This window comes from Myxocyprinus asiaticus, chromosome 11 (genome assembly GCF_019703515.2).
Source record: "Myxocyprinus asiaticus isolate MX2 ecotype Aquarium Trade chromosome 11, UBuf_Myxa_2, whole genome shotgun sequence".
NCBI classification, from domain to species: Eukaryota; Metazoa; Chordata; class Actinopteri; order Cypriniformes; family Catostomidae; genus Myxocyprinus; species Myxocyprinus asiaticus.
This window is the reverse complement of record NC_059354.1, coordinates 38,915,101-38,929,049: the sequence shown is the minus strand read 5'-3', so window position 1 is coordinate 38,929,049 and position 13,949 is coordinate 38,915,101. Positions and strand designations below refer to the sequence as shown.

The 13,949-nt window shown below is 39.3% G+C and overlaps 1 protein-coding gene across 2 annotated transcripts in view; it reads right to left on the bottom strand.

Moving 5' to 3' along the window:
• Nucleotides 1-13,949, bottom strand: part of LOC127448478 (CLIP-associating protein 1-B-like) — a 124,247-nt gene that overhangs the window by 16,868 nt on the left and 93,430 nt on the right. The window contains exons 27-35 of one of the 2 annotated variants that reach the window (XM_051711038.1): nt 8,234-8,463; nt 7,824-7,887; nt 6,571-6,734; nt 6,391-6,469; nt 6,154-6,297; nt 4,976-5,071; nt 3,875-4,021; nt 3,511-3,617; nt 1,228-1,347 (exon numbers count right to left, since the gene is read on the bottom strand). In XM_051711038.1, the coding sequence (XP_051566998.1) occupies nt 1,228-1,347; nt 3,511-3,617; nt 3,875-4,021; nt 4,976-5,071; nt 6,154-6,297; nt 6,391-6,469; nt 6,571-6,734; nt 7,824-7,887; nt 8,234-8,463 (1,151 nt within the window). The remainder of the gene's footprint in view (nt 1-1,227; nt 1,348-3,510; nt 3,618-3,874; nt 4,022-4,975; nt 5,072-6,153; nt 6,298-6,390; nt 6,470-6,570; nt 6,735-7,823; nt 7,888-8,233; nt 8,464-13,949) is intronic. The other variant, XM_051711040.1, reaches the window with a different exon arrangement.

Here is a 13,949-nt window from a genome sequence, read left to right as displayed (position 1 = left end):
AGGGCTGTTTGAAAGTGGAAATTTAACAGAATCAGAGAGAATCAGAATGAGCTTTATTGCCAAGTAAGCTTACACATACAAGAAATTTGTCTTGTTGACAGAAGCTTCCAGTGCAGACAGATATAACACAAAAATAGAATAAAAATTAAAAAGTGAATAGAAATATAAATTATGTATATAAATACACAATAAGACAAAAAATATACGTATGTACAAATACAAATCTGTTATATACAGATAGTGCAAGGGAATGTAATGTGCAAAAGAGGTAGCATATGTTAAATAAATATAAATGTAATTTAAATATTTATAGTAAAAAAGGATTACAATATTGATCTGTTTTTCACCCACACCTATCATATCACTTCTGAAGACCTGGATTTAACCACTGGAGTCTGTATGGGTTACTTTCTGCTGCCTTTATGTGCTTTTTGAGCTTCAAAGTTTTGGACCCTGTTGACTTGCATTGTATGGACCTACAGAGCAGAAATATTCCTTTAAAAATCTTTGTTTGTGTTCAGCAGAAGAAAGAAAGTCATACACATCTGGAATTTCTTGAGGGTGGGTAAATGATGAGAGAATTTTCATTTTCGGGTGAATTATTCCTTTAAATGTTGCTCTTTTTGATACAATGAAAAGGAAGACTTTTGCTGCAAATAACAATTTCAATTCGGATCTGTTTCTCATACAAAGCTATTGTATAGCTTCAGAAGACTTGGTATATAGTGCACGAATCATATGGACAACTTGCATGGCACTTCTTTTGTCATATTTGGAGCTCGGCAGTGTTTGTTTAATTTTATGCAAAAGCATAACTCTGTGTTCCATGAAAGAAAAAGAAATTCAAACAGGTTTGGAATGACATGACGGTGATTTAATCATGACCATTTTTATTTTTGGGTGAACTACTCCTTTAAATTTGAGTGTAAGCACAGAAACTGCAGCATACTCCTATGGTGTAAATAAATGGCTGCTGAAAACATGGTCAATCAGTCCATTCCTCGGAATAACCTGTTTTACATGCATGAAATACAGTATTCATCTACATAGTATCATTCCTTCATTTAAAATTTGTATCAACCACCATAACTTTTAGGAGCAGATCCACAGGGGAAGTTTTGCAATTTGGAATGACATGATCCGATACAAGCCCCAAGGAGAGAGTGGGTGGGAATCTAAGCACCCGTCCCGCCCCTCCTCGCCGTGATAGGCTAGCAGCTGTTTTACCTTGGTGACAGTGCACAGTGGAAGGCCCTGAGGGAGGGCCCAGCAGGAATAGAGGAGTGAGACGAAGGAGGAGGAGGGGGGTGCTTTAAGAGCCCATCGACACTCCAACCCCATAACCGACTGTGCCCACAGAATGGCCAGAGAGGAAGAGAACAGGGCAGAAGAGGAAGACAGAAAAGAAAGAATGGTCCAGTCCGAGTGTTGTGGTTAGCAGCATGTGTTAATAAGTCATGGACCAGAAAACCCTAAAGCATTATCTGTGCTCGTGGTGGTGTTTTGAAGACCTTCCTTAAAGGGATAGTTCACCCAAAAATGAAAATTCTCTCATCATTTACTCACCCTCATGTCATTCCAGATATATTGACTTTCTTCCTTCTGCTGAAAACAAAGAATTGTTTCTTTTTCAACCCAATTTGGAATGCCCAATTCCCAATGCACTCTAAGTCCTTGTGGTGGCATAGTGACTTGCCTCAATCTGGGTGGTGGATGACAAATCTCAGTTGCCTCCGCGTCGGAGACTGTCAATCCACGCATCTTATCATGTGGCTTGTTGAGTGCGTTACCGTGGAGACACAGCGCGTGGAGGTTTCACGCCATCCACGCACAATTCACCACACGCCCCAATGAGGGCGAACCACATTATAGTGACCATGAGGAGGTTACCCCAGGTGACTCTACCCTCCCTAGCAACCGGGCCAGTTTACTTAGGAGACCTGGCTGGAGTCACTCAGCACGCCCTGGGATTCGAACTCGTGAGAATCCAGTTGTGGTAGTCAGCGTCTTTACTCGCTAAGCTACCCAGGCCCCCAAATAAAAACATATACATATATATATATACATACATACATATATATATAGAAAAATATCTCATCTCTATTGGTCCATTCAATGCAAGTGAATGGTGACCAGAACTTTGAAGCTCCAAAAAGGACATAAAGGCAGCATAAAAGTAATCCATTTGACTCCAATTTAATCCATGTTTTCTGAAGTGAAATGATAGGTGTGGGTGAGAAAAAGATCAATATTTAATATTTTATATTTTTTACGAAAAAATTATCCTCCCTGCCCAGTAAGTGACGATATGCACAAAGAATACAAACCGCCAGAATAAAAAAGAAAAAAAGAATGTGAAAATGAAAGTGGAGATTTAAGCCCGAAGTATACTTCGATTTTGATGCGAATGCTCAGCGTCTGCATACAGTCGAATGTGAGCCTGTCAATATACTCCATCTAACACTCCATCTTTTTCTAAAAAAAAAATTTAAATTAAAAAATTTAAAAAAAAGATTAAAATATTGATCTGTTTCATAATCACACCTGTAATATCACTTCTGAAGACATGGATTTAACCACTGGAGTGGTAGGGATTACTTTTGTGCTTTTTGGACCTTCAAAGTTCTGGCCACCATTCACTTGCATTGTAAGGAACTACAGAGCTAAGATATTCTTTTGGAAATCTATGTGTACTGAAGAAAGAAATACATACACATCTGGGATGGAATGAGAGTGTGTAAATGTTAAGAGAATTTTCAATGTTACATGAAATATCCCTTTAAAGACTTTAAAACCTTCAAAAATGCCACATCTATATGATATGTCTTCCACCACAGATTAAGACCAATTCCTATGCAAAGGGGTGGGCGGTATGGTAGAAATGTGTCAACCGATAAAGATTTTGCTATACTATATAAGCTATATTAGTTTCACCCTTTTGTTTTTTTGTTTTTTTAAATCAAGTGTTACATGATGTAAAGCTATATTTGCACTTATGCCAGACTTATCATACATTTGTTATGAATAATCATATCTTTTGGCTTGTGTCCATCAAATTCCAAATAAAAAGAGAAAATAATCAAATGAGATGGAGTATCTTTCATTTATAAAGTATTTAACTAAGAGTAGGCATTGCCACATTATTCAAATAATGTTTTTTGTTGAATTTCCAACAAAAATAACTGACATAAATACTGTTAAAATATCTAAATATATACAATTAAAATTACTATATCAAATATACTTGTACAGTGATATACAATTTGGTCAAATAGCCCAAGCCTACCAATGCAGAAATTCATTTTAAGGGCTTCAGGTTTATTAGGGAAAAAAACTATTCTGAAGAAAACAATATAGCAAGTACTACTCTGAAGTCGAGTACATGTTAAAGGCAACAATGTCAGTGTGTTCATACAGGCCCATATAACTGCTTTAGTTGGTCTCCGTGCCCAGATTGAGATCATGCATTAGGTGGGTAGTCATATGAAAGCAGAGAAGAGGATGCGTTACCTGGGTGACACCACACCGTGGGAGCAGTTTGTGGGAGAGGTGAGGGGGCTGGTCCTGCTGGTGGGGTGCCGGGGTGGCGTGCGGCCCATTGTATTGCTCGGAGAACTCTGTAAAGGAGACAAAGATGAAATGGTTAAACTGTCCATCACTAAACAACAGACAACTGTACAAAAATATTAGTAGACATCCTAGTCTTTTAAGGTGAAGGGTGTTATTGTTTTTTTTGTTTTTTTTTTTAAGTTAAAGCACTGTTTTGTTTGTTTGTCCGATGCTTAATGTACATTCATGCATTATATTCTTGTGTTGATCTTTTATTATACAATCTGATAAGAGAAAGAAAACAATCATGCACTTAAGATCTTACCATGCTGCCAGTGTTGCTTGAGTTCTTTAGATGGCTGTGCAGAAGCTTGGTTGCTCCATCCTGGAATGTTTTGGGCAGAGCACCCAGCAGCATGGTGAACTCTGGAGTGTTTAGCTCAAAGAGTGAGATCAGCACCACCTGAGCAGCCTGCACAAAACAGCACATAACTCATAAGAGAGGAAGTCATACCGCAAATACAGCAATGAAAAAGAGCAGATGTTAAACATGCCGTGAATAACTCTGGAAAGAACTCTTTTGTTGTAAAGATAAGAAACGATGGCTGCTGTGCTCCTATGAAAATAAAACGTACACAGTTTATGCTGTGTCAGAGAGCACCTTCCAAATTCATTAATTTCAATGATTAATAGTAAAAAAGGACTTAATATTGATCGGTTTCTCACCCACACCTATCACATCGCTTAAGACATGGTTTTAACAACTGGAGTCTTCTGGTTTACTTTTATGATACCTTTATGTGCTTTTGGAGCTTCAAAGTTCAGGTCCCCATTCAGCTGCACTGTGAGGACCAACAGAGCTGAAATATTCTTCTAAAATCTTTGTTTTTGTTCAGAAGAAAGAGTCTTAAACACCTGGGATGGCATGAGAGTGAGTAAATGATGAAAAAAAAAAAATTTTTGGGGTGCACTATCCCTTCAAGTAATTTAAGAAATAATGGACACTGTGAAGAATTCATTAGTGCATCTACAGGTTTCCATTTACATAGAGAGCTCAGCTGCCCATAATTCAATTCTGCTTTATTGTAAAACACATGCAAGAATGTTGCTTCACTCAATGTTATTCTGTGAAAAAAAATGTTTTTATATATATATCTTTAGCAGTGGAGAGTTAACAGGAATTGAGTTATGAAAAGGAAAACATAAACAAATGATTACAACAGACTCATCAATTCAAGTCATATTAACTGCATAAGAAAATATCTTCGCTGCTCTCCTTAGCCTTCTTGAGAAACGGTGAGAATTGAATGTTAAGAGATTGTTTTCAGCAGTCACTTCGCAAGGCAATGAGGCAGATTAGAGTGAGGGGCACACAGTTATGTGCAGTGGTTACGTGCTGTTTGTTGGTTAGGCCATATGCCACTACCTGCTTGCACCTCTCCTCCATGTGACCCTCTCCTGGCAGTAGAGCTGTAGTGCTGGGCCTGCCTGAAAACTCCTCAACTGCCCAGTTATGAAGGGTCTGGGCCACCATGTCAGGGCAACAGGATTAAAAAAGGCAACAGATAATAAAAAAGACTGGTGACCATTAGTGGCCTTTAGACAGCTATTGAAACTGGGAATAAATGTGCTGCATCTGTTAATTGTGAAAATGGAAATTTACTGCCACTGGCTGTAGAGAAAAAAAGTTAGGTTATTTTCACAACTACATCATGAAAGGAATAGTTCACCCAAAAAAGGAAATTCTCTTTTACTCACCATCATGCATCCAAGATGTGTATGACTTTCTTTCTTCTGCTGAACACAAACAAAGATTTTTAGAAGAATATCTCCGCTCTGTTGATCCATACAATGCAAGTGAAAGATGGCCAGAACTTTGAATATGCAAAAAGCACATTAAGTCAGCATAAAAGTAATCCAGATGACTCCAGTGGTTAAATCCATGTCTTCAGAGGCAATATTTTAGGTGTGGGTGAGAAACAGATCAATATTTATAAGTGTTTTTACTAAATCTCCACTTGACGATTAACATTCTTCATGCATATCGCCACCTACTGGTCAGGGCTGGTCAAAGATGGAGATTTATAGTAAAAAAGGACTTAAATATCGGTCTCTCACCCACACCTATCAAATCACTTCTGAAGACATGGATTTAACCACTGGAGTCTTATGGATTACTTTTATGTTTCCATTATGTGATTTTTGGAGATTCAAAGTTCTGGTCACCATTCACTTGCACTGAATGGACCTACAGAGCTGAAATATTCTTCTAAAAATCTTTGTTTGTGTTATGAAGAAGAAAGAAAGTAATAAACATCTGGGATGGCATGAGGGTGAGTAATTAATGAGAGAACTTTCATTTTTGGGTGAACTATCCATTTAATGTAACAACAAACAGCTTCAAAGGAAAATTGCCACCAAATAAACAGTCTGTCATTATTTACTCATTAGGACTCATTAGAAGTGTGTACATTCTTTACAATTTCTCCTTTTGTGTTCTAAAAAAACAAAAGTAAAAAATAATGAGTAAATACTTTTAGTTTTTGGGTGAACTATTCCTTTAAACCATGTTGTATGTTTAGCCTGATCTCCATAGAGACTCACCTTTCTAACATCAGAGCTTTTGGGTTCTGTGGTCCAGGTGATAATGCGGGACACAGCTAATCTGGTCTCACTTGAGTTCACAAAGTCTGCAGGGTCCATATGCCGTGCCAGGGACTCAATGTATTTTAGGATGGCCACCTTCACCTGCATTGTAAGATCAAGAAAATCAATATTTACTGACTCAGCACTAAGCACATGGTGAATTTGCAACAGGAGTTTCGTAAGCAGTCATCATACCTTAAGATTGGGGGTTTGAGTCTGATCAACAATAAACCTCATCAGGATGTTGAACTGCTGGTCAAAAGGGAAAGACTCTCTAAAAGAAAACAAGAGAAACAAGGCATCAAGCTTCTAGAGTCTAAAAACCTCCAAGATGAAATAGATAAATCTTGACTTGAACTACCACTAGAGACTTACCGTGTGATGTCTAGAGCCTTTTGGACTTTAGCTTGGACTGAGCCTAAGAGGTCAGCTCCCATCTTCTTCAGTAATTGAGTGAGCAAAACAAAGAGCCAGTCCTGGAGATCTTCTCTGTGCACAGTGATGAAGTCCACCAGAGTCTCCAAGAACATGCTAAACACCTGGAAGCAGAACATCGAACCATCAGCCACACTGAGTGCACACACGAGCACAGATTTTGACATTGTGAATGGTGCTTGTTCTGAGAGGTTATCAGAGTGATGCTATGAGTTGGCTACAATAGGGTTTTTCAAAGTTTTAGATGCCATGGACCCCCTTCTTAGAGTATAAAGGCATCTATTTTTTGTAATGAACAAAGACCCACTTATACTCTAAGCATGATATTAAATAAGCTTTTATTTTGCCATTTTACTAAAGCCACAATATATTATCAAAATAAAAATAAAAATTTAGTTTGTGCTGACCCCCTAACACCTCTTGCCACCCCCCAGTTTGAAAACCCCTGGGCTAGAGTGTTCTGGGTGGCTTCTAGGGTGTTGCTAGGTAGTTGTTTACTGGGCCAAGTTAAATGAGCCCAGTCTATATAATATTATGGTTGCTTGATATGGCTCAAGTCACTCCTTTAATGTAAGTCTATGGATTTTTTTTTTTACCGATCTCATCGAGTCCACCAGTTGAAAATTGTAAATCTGATCATTCAGAAAAGTAATAGCATACCTCCCCTCAGTAAACTTATTCATGTCTGTAGCACAAACAGTACATGAAGAATTCTGTGGTAAGTTCAATACTTAGGGTTGGGGGTATGTTCAAATCCCACCCTGCAGTATGAGCAACAGTACTTGTGATGCTGTTTTAGTCAGGACAATGAATGGTTTATGTGAAGAATTAACCCATTTATATAAGAATACAACATACTGATTCAGGTATTTAAAATCCACTTACTCTCTATAGTTAAAATCCACACCAATGTAGACCATGCAAACAACAGGAAAAAACACATTCCATTAGTACAAACTCATTCCATTCACTAGTTTTAAACAGGTACACTTTTTTTTGCTAGACAAACATTTTTTAACAAACGCCATAGTGAAAAGGATTATTTATTTATAGCCATTTCACACAAAACACATTGTCAAGTAATCCTTTATAAAATCCTATATTTGGAATGCTTCCATTAATGCAGCCATTGTTAAGTAGATTAAGTGTTCAAAACAGCAATGGGGAAAAGAAGGCGTCCTCATACAGGTTACCTTGCTGTGAGGATCTGCAAACATCCTGGTGAAGATCTCACACAGCCTTTTAAGCTCCACTCGGCTGAAACACACAAACGATTACAAACATGATTCCTTTAATACATGATTTAAGGAAGGTTCGCACCAAGAATGAAATGAAAAAGCAAACCGAATCACAGGCAAAAGATCTATTCACACCAAGAGCAAAGTGAAGTAGCACTCCAGTTATTCACAAATGTTAATGCAAGATACAATGCATCTGACAATACAGATTCACATGCTTTAATGCATAGTAAAAAAATACAAATTCTGCAAACTCACTCACTTGTTTTGGTGGCTATGAAAATAAAATTACACTACACGAACAAGAATACAATAAGTAAAAATGTTATTTGTGTCTCAGAGCAGTGCACTTTCAATGCCCCCACCTGAGAATGCGCTGGCTCTTCAGCAGGTTCTGCAAACCCAGCAGGCCCTCCTTCCTCTCGGACCAGTTGGAGCTGGCGCAGTGGTTCAGCACCTCTGCCACGTCCTCCGTCTGCCGCAGGTAGTGAGGAATGCCTCCGTTTCGGGAGCTATAGGAACGTTCTGAACAGGCACTGGAGGCATCACTGTTGGCGTCATCATCTGACTCGTACCTACGTCTCAAGGGCTTGCGCTGAGGAGAACATGCAGCAGGTTAGAAGGTTCAACGGGAAGTTAATAAAGCTGTCAGCAAGGGGAGTTCAATGATCAATTCAGCATGCCTTACTCAGTTAAAACATACATACTGTATGCTGATATATGAAAGCCATGCAGCATAAAAAAAAGATGGTTTAGGTTCTACTATTACTCATAGATTAGTTCACCCAAAATGGAAAATTCTGTCATTATATACTCACGCTCATATTATTCCAAACCCAAATGCTTTTAACTTTTCAGTGGATCACAAAATTAGAATTTTGTTTTACAAGTCGTTATGCATCTCTTGGCATTCAATGTCAGTTCACAGTGGTCAGGGGCCAGATTAAAAACAAAACAAAAACAGAAACAGGAGGATTGGAGAAAGTTCTTAGGATAGATTATAAGAAGTTTGTAAGATGGTATCTAGCTATCAATGTTGGCTGTTGAAGAACCAGGAATACAAAGTATTCTTAACTTTTAAGTCTGCTGAAGCCATACAATAGTTAGAACCAATGTGCGTGACTTCTTTTCTTCTGCCTTTTTCTCCTTATGTGGTACTAGCCTGTCAGATGCGCTCACTGCGCTGAGCTAATGTAAACAAAGACGTGCTCGCCTACATGCCATATTTGAATGGGTGAAGAGGAAGATTTCAGTGAATTAACACTTAACACAATATTTCGGTCTGTTCTTGACACAACGCTATCGAATGGCTTCAGTAGACTTGAAATGTATTGCACAAGTGATATGGACAACTTTGATGGTGCTTTTCTGTGCTTTTGGAGCTTGATAGTCACAATCACAATCCTTGTGTTTTACAGATGAAAAATGTTGTACTTGTTTGGAATGAGGAGGGTGAGTAAATAATGACAAATTTCATTTTATGGTGAGCAATTACACTGTATATTATCATTGAACCTGCAAGCACTATAATCTTTGCACTTATTCTACTTTGGATGTTATACAAGCCTACTTAAAAAAAAAAAAAAAAAAAAATTTACTTATCACATACAGAAAATTACATAATGTAGGCCTAACGACAAAAAGTTCTATCATGTTTTTGATAATTAGTTATGGTGGTGGTGGTTGTTGTTTGGGGGTGGGGGAGCAAAAGTTTTTCAAGTTTCAGAAGGGGACGTGACCAAAAAAAATTGAGAACCACTGGCTTAGTGTGAGTAACAGACCTTACTCAAACTGAAGTTGTAATTCACTGATAATCTTCACCTGCTCGTCCAGATTGAAAAGTGGCACGTCAACGACCACGTATAAATGCACTTACACTGATTATGCTTAATAAGCCGACAGTGTGTGTGGCCATGTAAACCCATTAAACGGCTCACCTTTATCGATGTAAGGTCATAAACAGCTTAGGAATAAACCAATCGACACAGGTAGATTTTTGCCCATTACCCCGATTTTGCATTGCATGTAAATGCTTAATGCTAACCAGCGTTCTTACCAGATCTTATGGTGTATGCAAGTGTTATGCGCATGCCTTTTCAAGGTTTGACATCAAAAGCAGAGACAAACTCAATTATTTCAAATCTCATGTAAATGCGGTGTTCTTGCTTTGTTAGCTTTTTGAAATAAGATGATTTTTGGGAGATATCAGCATATTGGTATGGCATTTAAACTGGCTCAATGTCATAGGCACCAAAACACCATTGGTTCTTGTGCTTAAATGAACCAAACGCGATGTAGCATTAAAAAAATTTTTTTCCGATTAACACTATTTATTCACACAAATGAAACAGAACAACGCAAAACATATATACAAAGAATCAACTTTTAACCCCCATTATTCCCTTTCCCCCTCCTGATCCCCAACCCCACCCTGACACTCAACAAATATCCATGTGGTCAAAGCCTGAGTTACACACACACACACACACACACACACACACACACACACACACACACACACACAGATGTGTGTGTATGTATACAGTTGTGCTCAAAAGTACCCTGGAAGAAATTGTGAAATTTTGGCATTGATTTTGAAAATATGACTGATCATGCAAAAAAAACTGTCTTTTATTTAAGGATAGTGATCATACACTATATTGCCAAAAGTATTCGCTCATCTGCCTTTAGACACATATGAACTTAAGTGACATCCCATTCTTAATCCATAGGGTTTAATATGACGTCGGCCCACCCTTTGCAGCTATAACAGCTTCAACTCTTCTGGGAAGGCTTTCCACAAGGTTTAGGAGTGTGTTTATGGGAATTTTTGACCATTCTTCCAGAAGCGCATTTGTGAGGTCAGACACTGATGTTGGACGAGAAGGCCTGGCTCGCAGTCTTCGCTCTAATTCATCCCAAAGGTGCTCTATCGGGTTGAGGTCAGGACTCTGTGCAGGCCAGTCAAGTTCTTCCACACCAAACTCGCTCATCCATGTCTTTATGGACCTTGCTTTGTGCACTGGTGCGCAGTCATGTTGGAACAGGAAGGGGCCATCCCCAAACTGTTCCCACAAAGTTGGGAGCATGGAATTGTCCAAAATCTCTTGGTATGCTGAAGCATTCAGAGTTCCTTTCACTGGAACTAAGGGGCCAAGCCCAGCTCCTGAAAAACAACCCCACACCATAATCCCCCCTCCACCAAACTTCACAGTTGGCACAATGCAGTCAGACAAGTACCGTTCTCCTGGCAACCGCCAAACCCAGACTCGTCCATCAGATTGCCAGATGGAGAAGCGTGATTCGTCACTCCAGAGAACGCGTCTCTACTGCTCTAGAGTCCAGTGGCGGCGTGCTTTACACCACTGCATCCGACGCGTTGCATTGCACTTGGTGATGTATGGCTTGGATGCAGCTGCTCGGCCATGGAAACCCATTCCATGAAGCTCTCTACGCACTGTTCTTGAGCTAATCTGAAGGCCACATGAACTTTAGAGGTCTGTAGCGATTGACTCTGCAGAAAGTTGGCGACCTCTGCGCGCTATGCGCCTCAGCATCCGCTGACCCCGCTCTGTAATTTTACGTGGCCTACCACTTCGTGGCTGAGTTGCTGTCATTCCCAATCGCTTCCACTTTGTTATAATACCACTGACAGTTGACTGTGGAATATTTAGTAGCGAGAAAATTTCACGACTGGACTTGTTGCATAGGTGGCATCCTATCACAGTACCACGCTGGTATTCACTGAGCTCCTGAGAGCGGCCCATTCTTTCACAAATGTTTGTAGAAGCAGTCTGCATGCCTAGGTGCTTCATTTTATACACCTGTGGCCATGGAAGTGATTGGAACACCTGAATTCAATTATTTGGATGGGTGAGCGAATACTTTTGGCAATATAGTGTATGAAGCCATTTATCATCACATAGTTGTTTGGCTCCTTTTTAAATCATAATGATAACAGAAATCACCCAAATGGCCCTTATCAAAATGTTACATACCCTTGAATGTTTGGCCTTGTTACAGACACACAAGGTGACACACACAGGTTTAAATGGCAATTAAAGGTTAACTTCCCACACCTGTGGCTTTTTAAATTGCAATTAGTGTCTGTGTATAAATAGTCAATGAGTTTGTTAGCTCTCACGTGGATGCACTGAGCAGGCTAGATACTGAGCCATGGGGAGCAGAAAAGAACTGTCAAAAGATCTGCGTAACAAGGTAATGAAACTTTATAAAGATGGAAAAGGATATAAAAAGATATCCAAAGCCTTGAAAATGCCAGTCAGTACTGTTCAATCACTTATTAAGAAGTGGAAAATTCGGGGATCTCTTGATACCAAGCCAAGGTCAGGTAGACCAAGAAAGATTTCAGCCACAACTGCCAGAAGAATTGTTCGGGATACAAAGAAAAACCCACAGGTAACCTCAGGAGAAATACAGGCTGCTCTGGAAAAAGATGGTGTGGTTGTTTCAAGGAGCACAATATGATGATACTTGAACAAAAATGAGCTGCATGGTCGAGTTGCCAGAAAGATGCCTTTACTGTGCCAATGCCACAAATGACAACACCTTGACATGCCTCACAGCTTCTGGCACACTGTAATTTGGAGTGACGAGACCAAAATAGAGCTTTATGGTCACAACCATAAGCGCTATGTTTGGAGAGGGGTCAACAAGGCCTTTAGTGAAAAGAATACCATCCCCACTGTGAAGCATGGTGGTGGCTCACTGATGTTTTGGGGGTGTGTGAGCTCTAAATGCACGGGGAATCTTGTGAAAATTGATGGCAAGATGAATGCAGCATGTTATCAGAAAATACTAGCAGACAATTTGCATTCTTCTGCACGAAAGCTGCGCATGGGACACACTTGGACTTTCCAGCACGACAATGACCCTAAGCACAAGGCCAAGTTGACACTCCAGTGGTTACAGCAGAAAAAGGTGAAGGTTCTGGAGTGGTCATCACAGTTTCCTGACCTTAATATCATCGAGTCACTCTGGGGAGATCTCAAACGTGTGGTTAATGCAAGACGACCAAAGACTTTGCATGACCTGGAGGCATTTTGCCAAAACGAATGGGCAACTATACCACCTGCAAGAATTTGGGGCCTCATAGACAACTATTACAAAAGACGGCACGCTGTCATTGATGCTAAAGGGGGCAATACACAGTATTAAGAACTAAGGGTATGAAGACTTTTGAACAGGGGTCATTTCATTTTTTTCTTTGTTACCATGTTTTGTTTTGTGATTGTGCCATTCTGTTATAACCCCATGAATCCCATGGATTGAATATGAATTCCTTAAGAAATAAAATAAATGTGTTTTGCCTGCTCACTCATGTTTTCTTTAAAAATGGTACATATATTACCAATTCTCCAAGAGTATGCAAACTTTTGAGCACAACTGAATATTCTGTGTGTGTGTGTGTGTGTGTGTGTATATATCAACAAATAAAGAGAAGGAGAAAAGAAAGAATTCCACAAAGGATACAATTTACAAATTTGACAACAATCATGTTTCTTTCCACATGGTTCTCACTAAAAGCCTTCTAGCAATGTCAAGCATTTGTCACATTTCTTACCATAGATGTCTAATCTACCAAGCTATTTATATGACATCTTTTCAAATGCCGCCACCCTGCCCAATTTGGTGAACCATTCTTGAAATGGAGCGCCTTTTAACTTCCATCCTCTAAGAATTATCTGTATTCCAATCATTACACTAGTTTGGAACCAGCTTTTTGTATATTTGTCAACTACTTTAATAACCACCCCATAACCCAATATACATAGTCTGGGGCAGAATGAAATTTGAGTGTCTAGAGCCTCGCAGATAAAATTCTGGACTCTTACTTATCTTGAATCTTAGCGCAGAACCACAGAGCATGGGCTATCTCTCCATCCTCCAACTGACATCGCCAGCAGGTAATTGTGTCTTTTAAACCAAGCCTAAACAATCTAGAGGGAGTCCAGTAGAAATGATGCAAAATCTTAAACTGAATAAGGCATACCCTTGCATTCCTAGACACAGTTAAAAAATTTTTTTATTCTTTCCCACTCCCTATCCTCCAATACCATG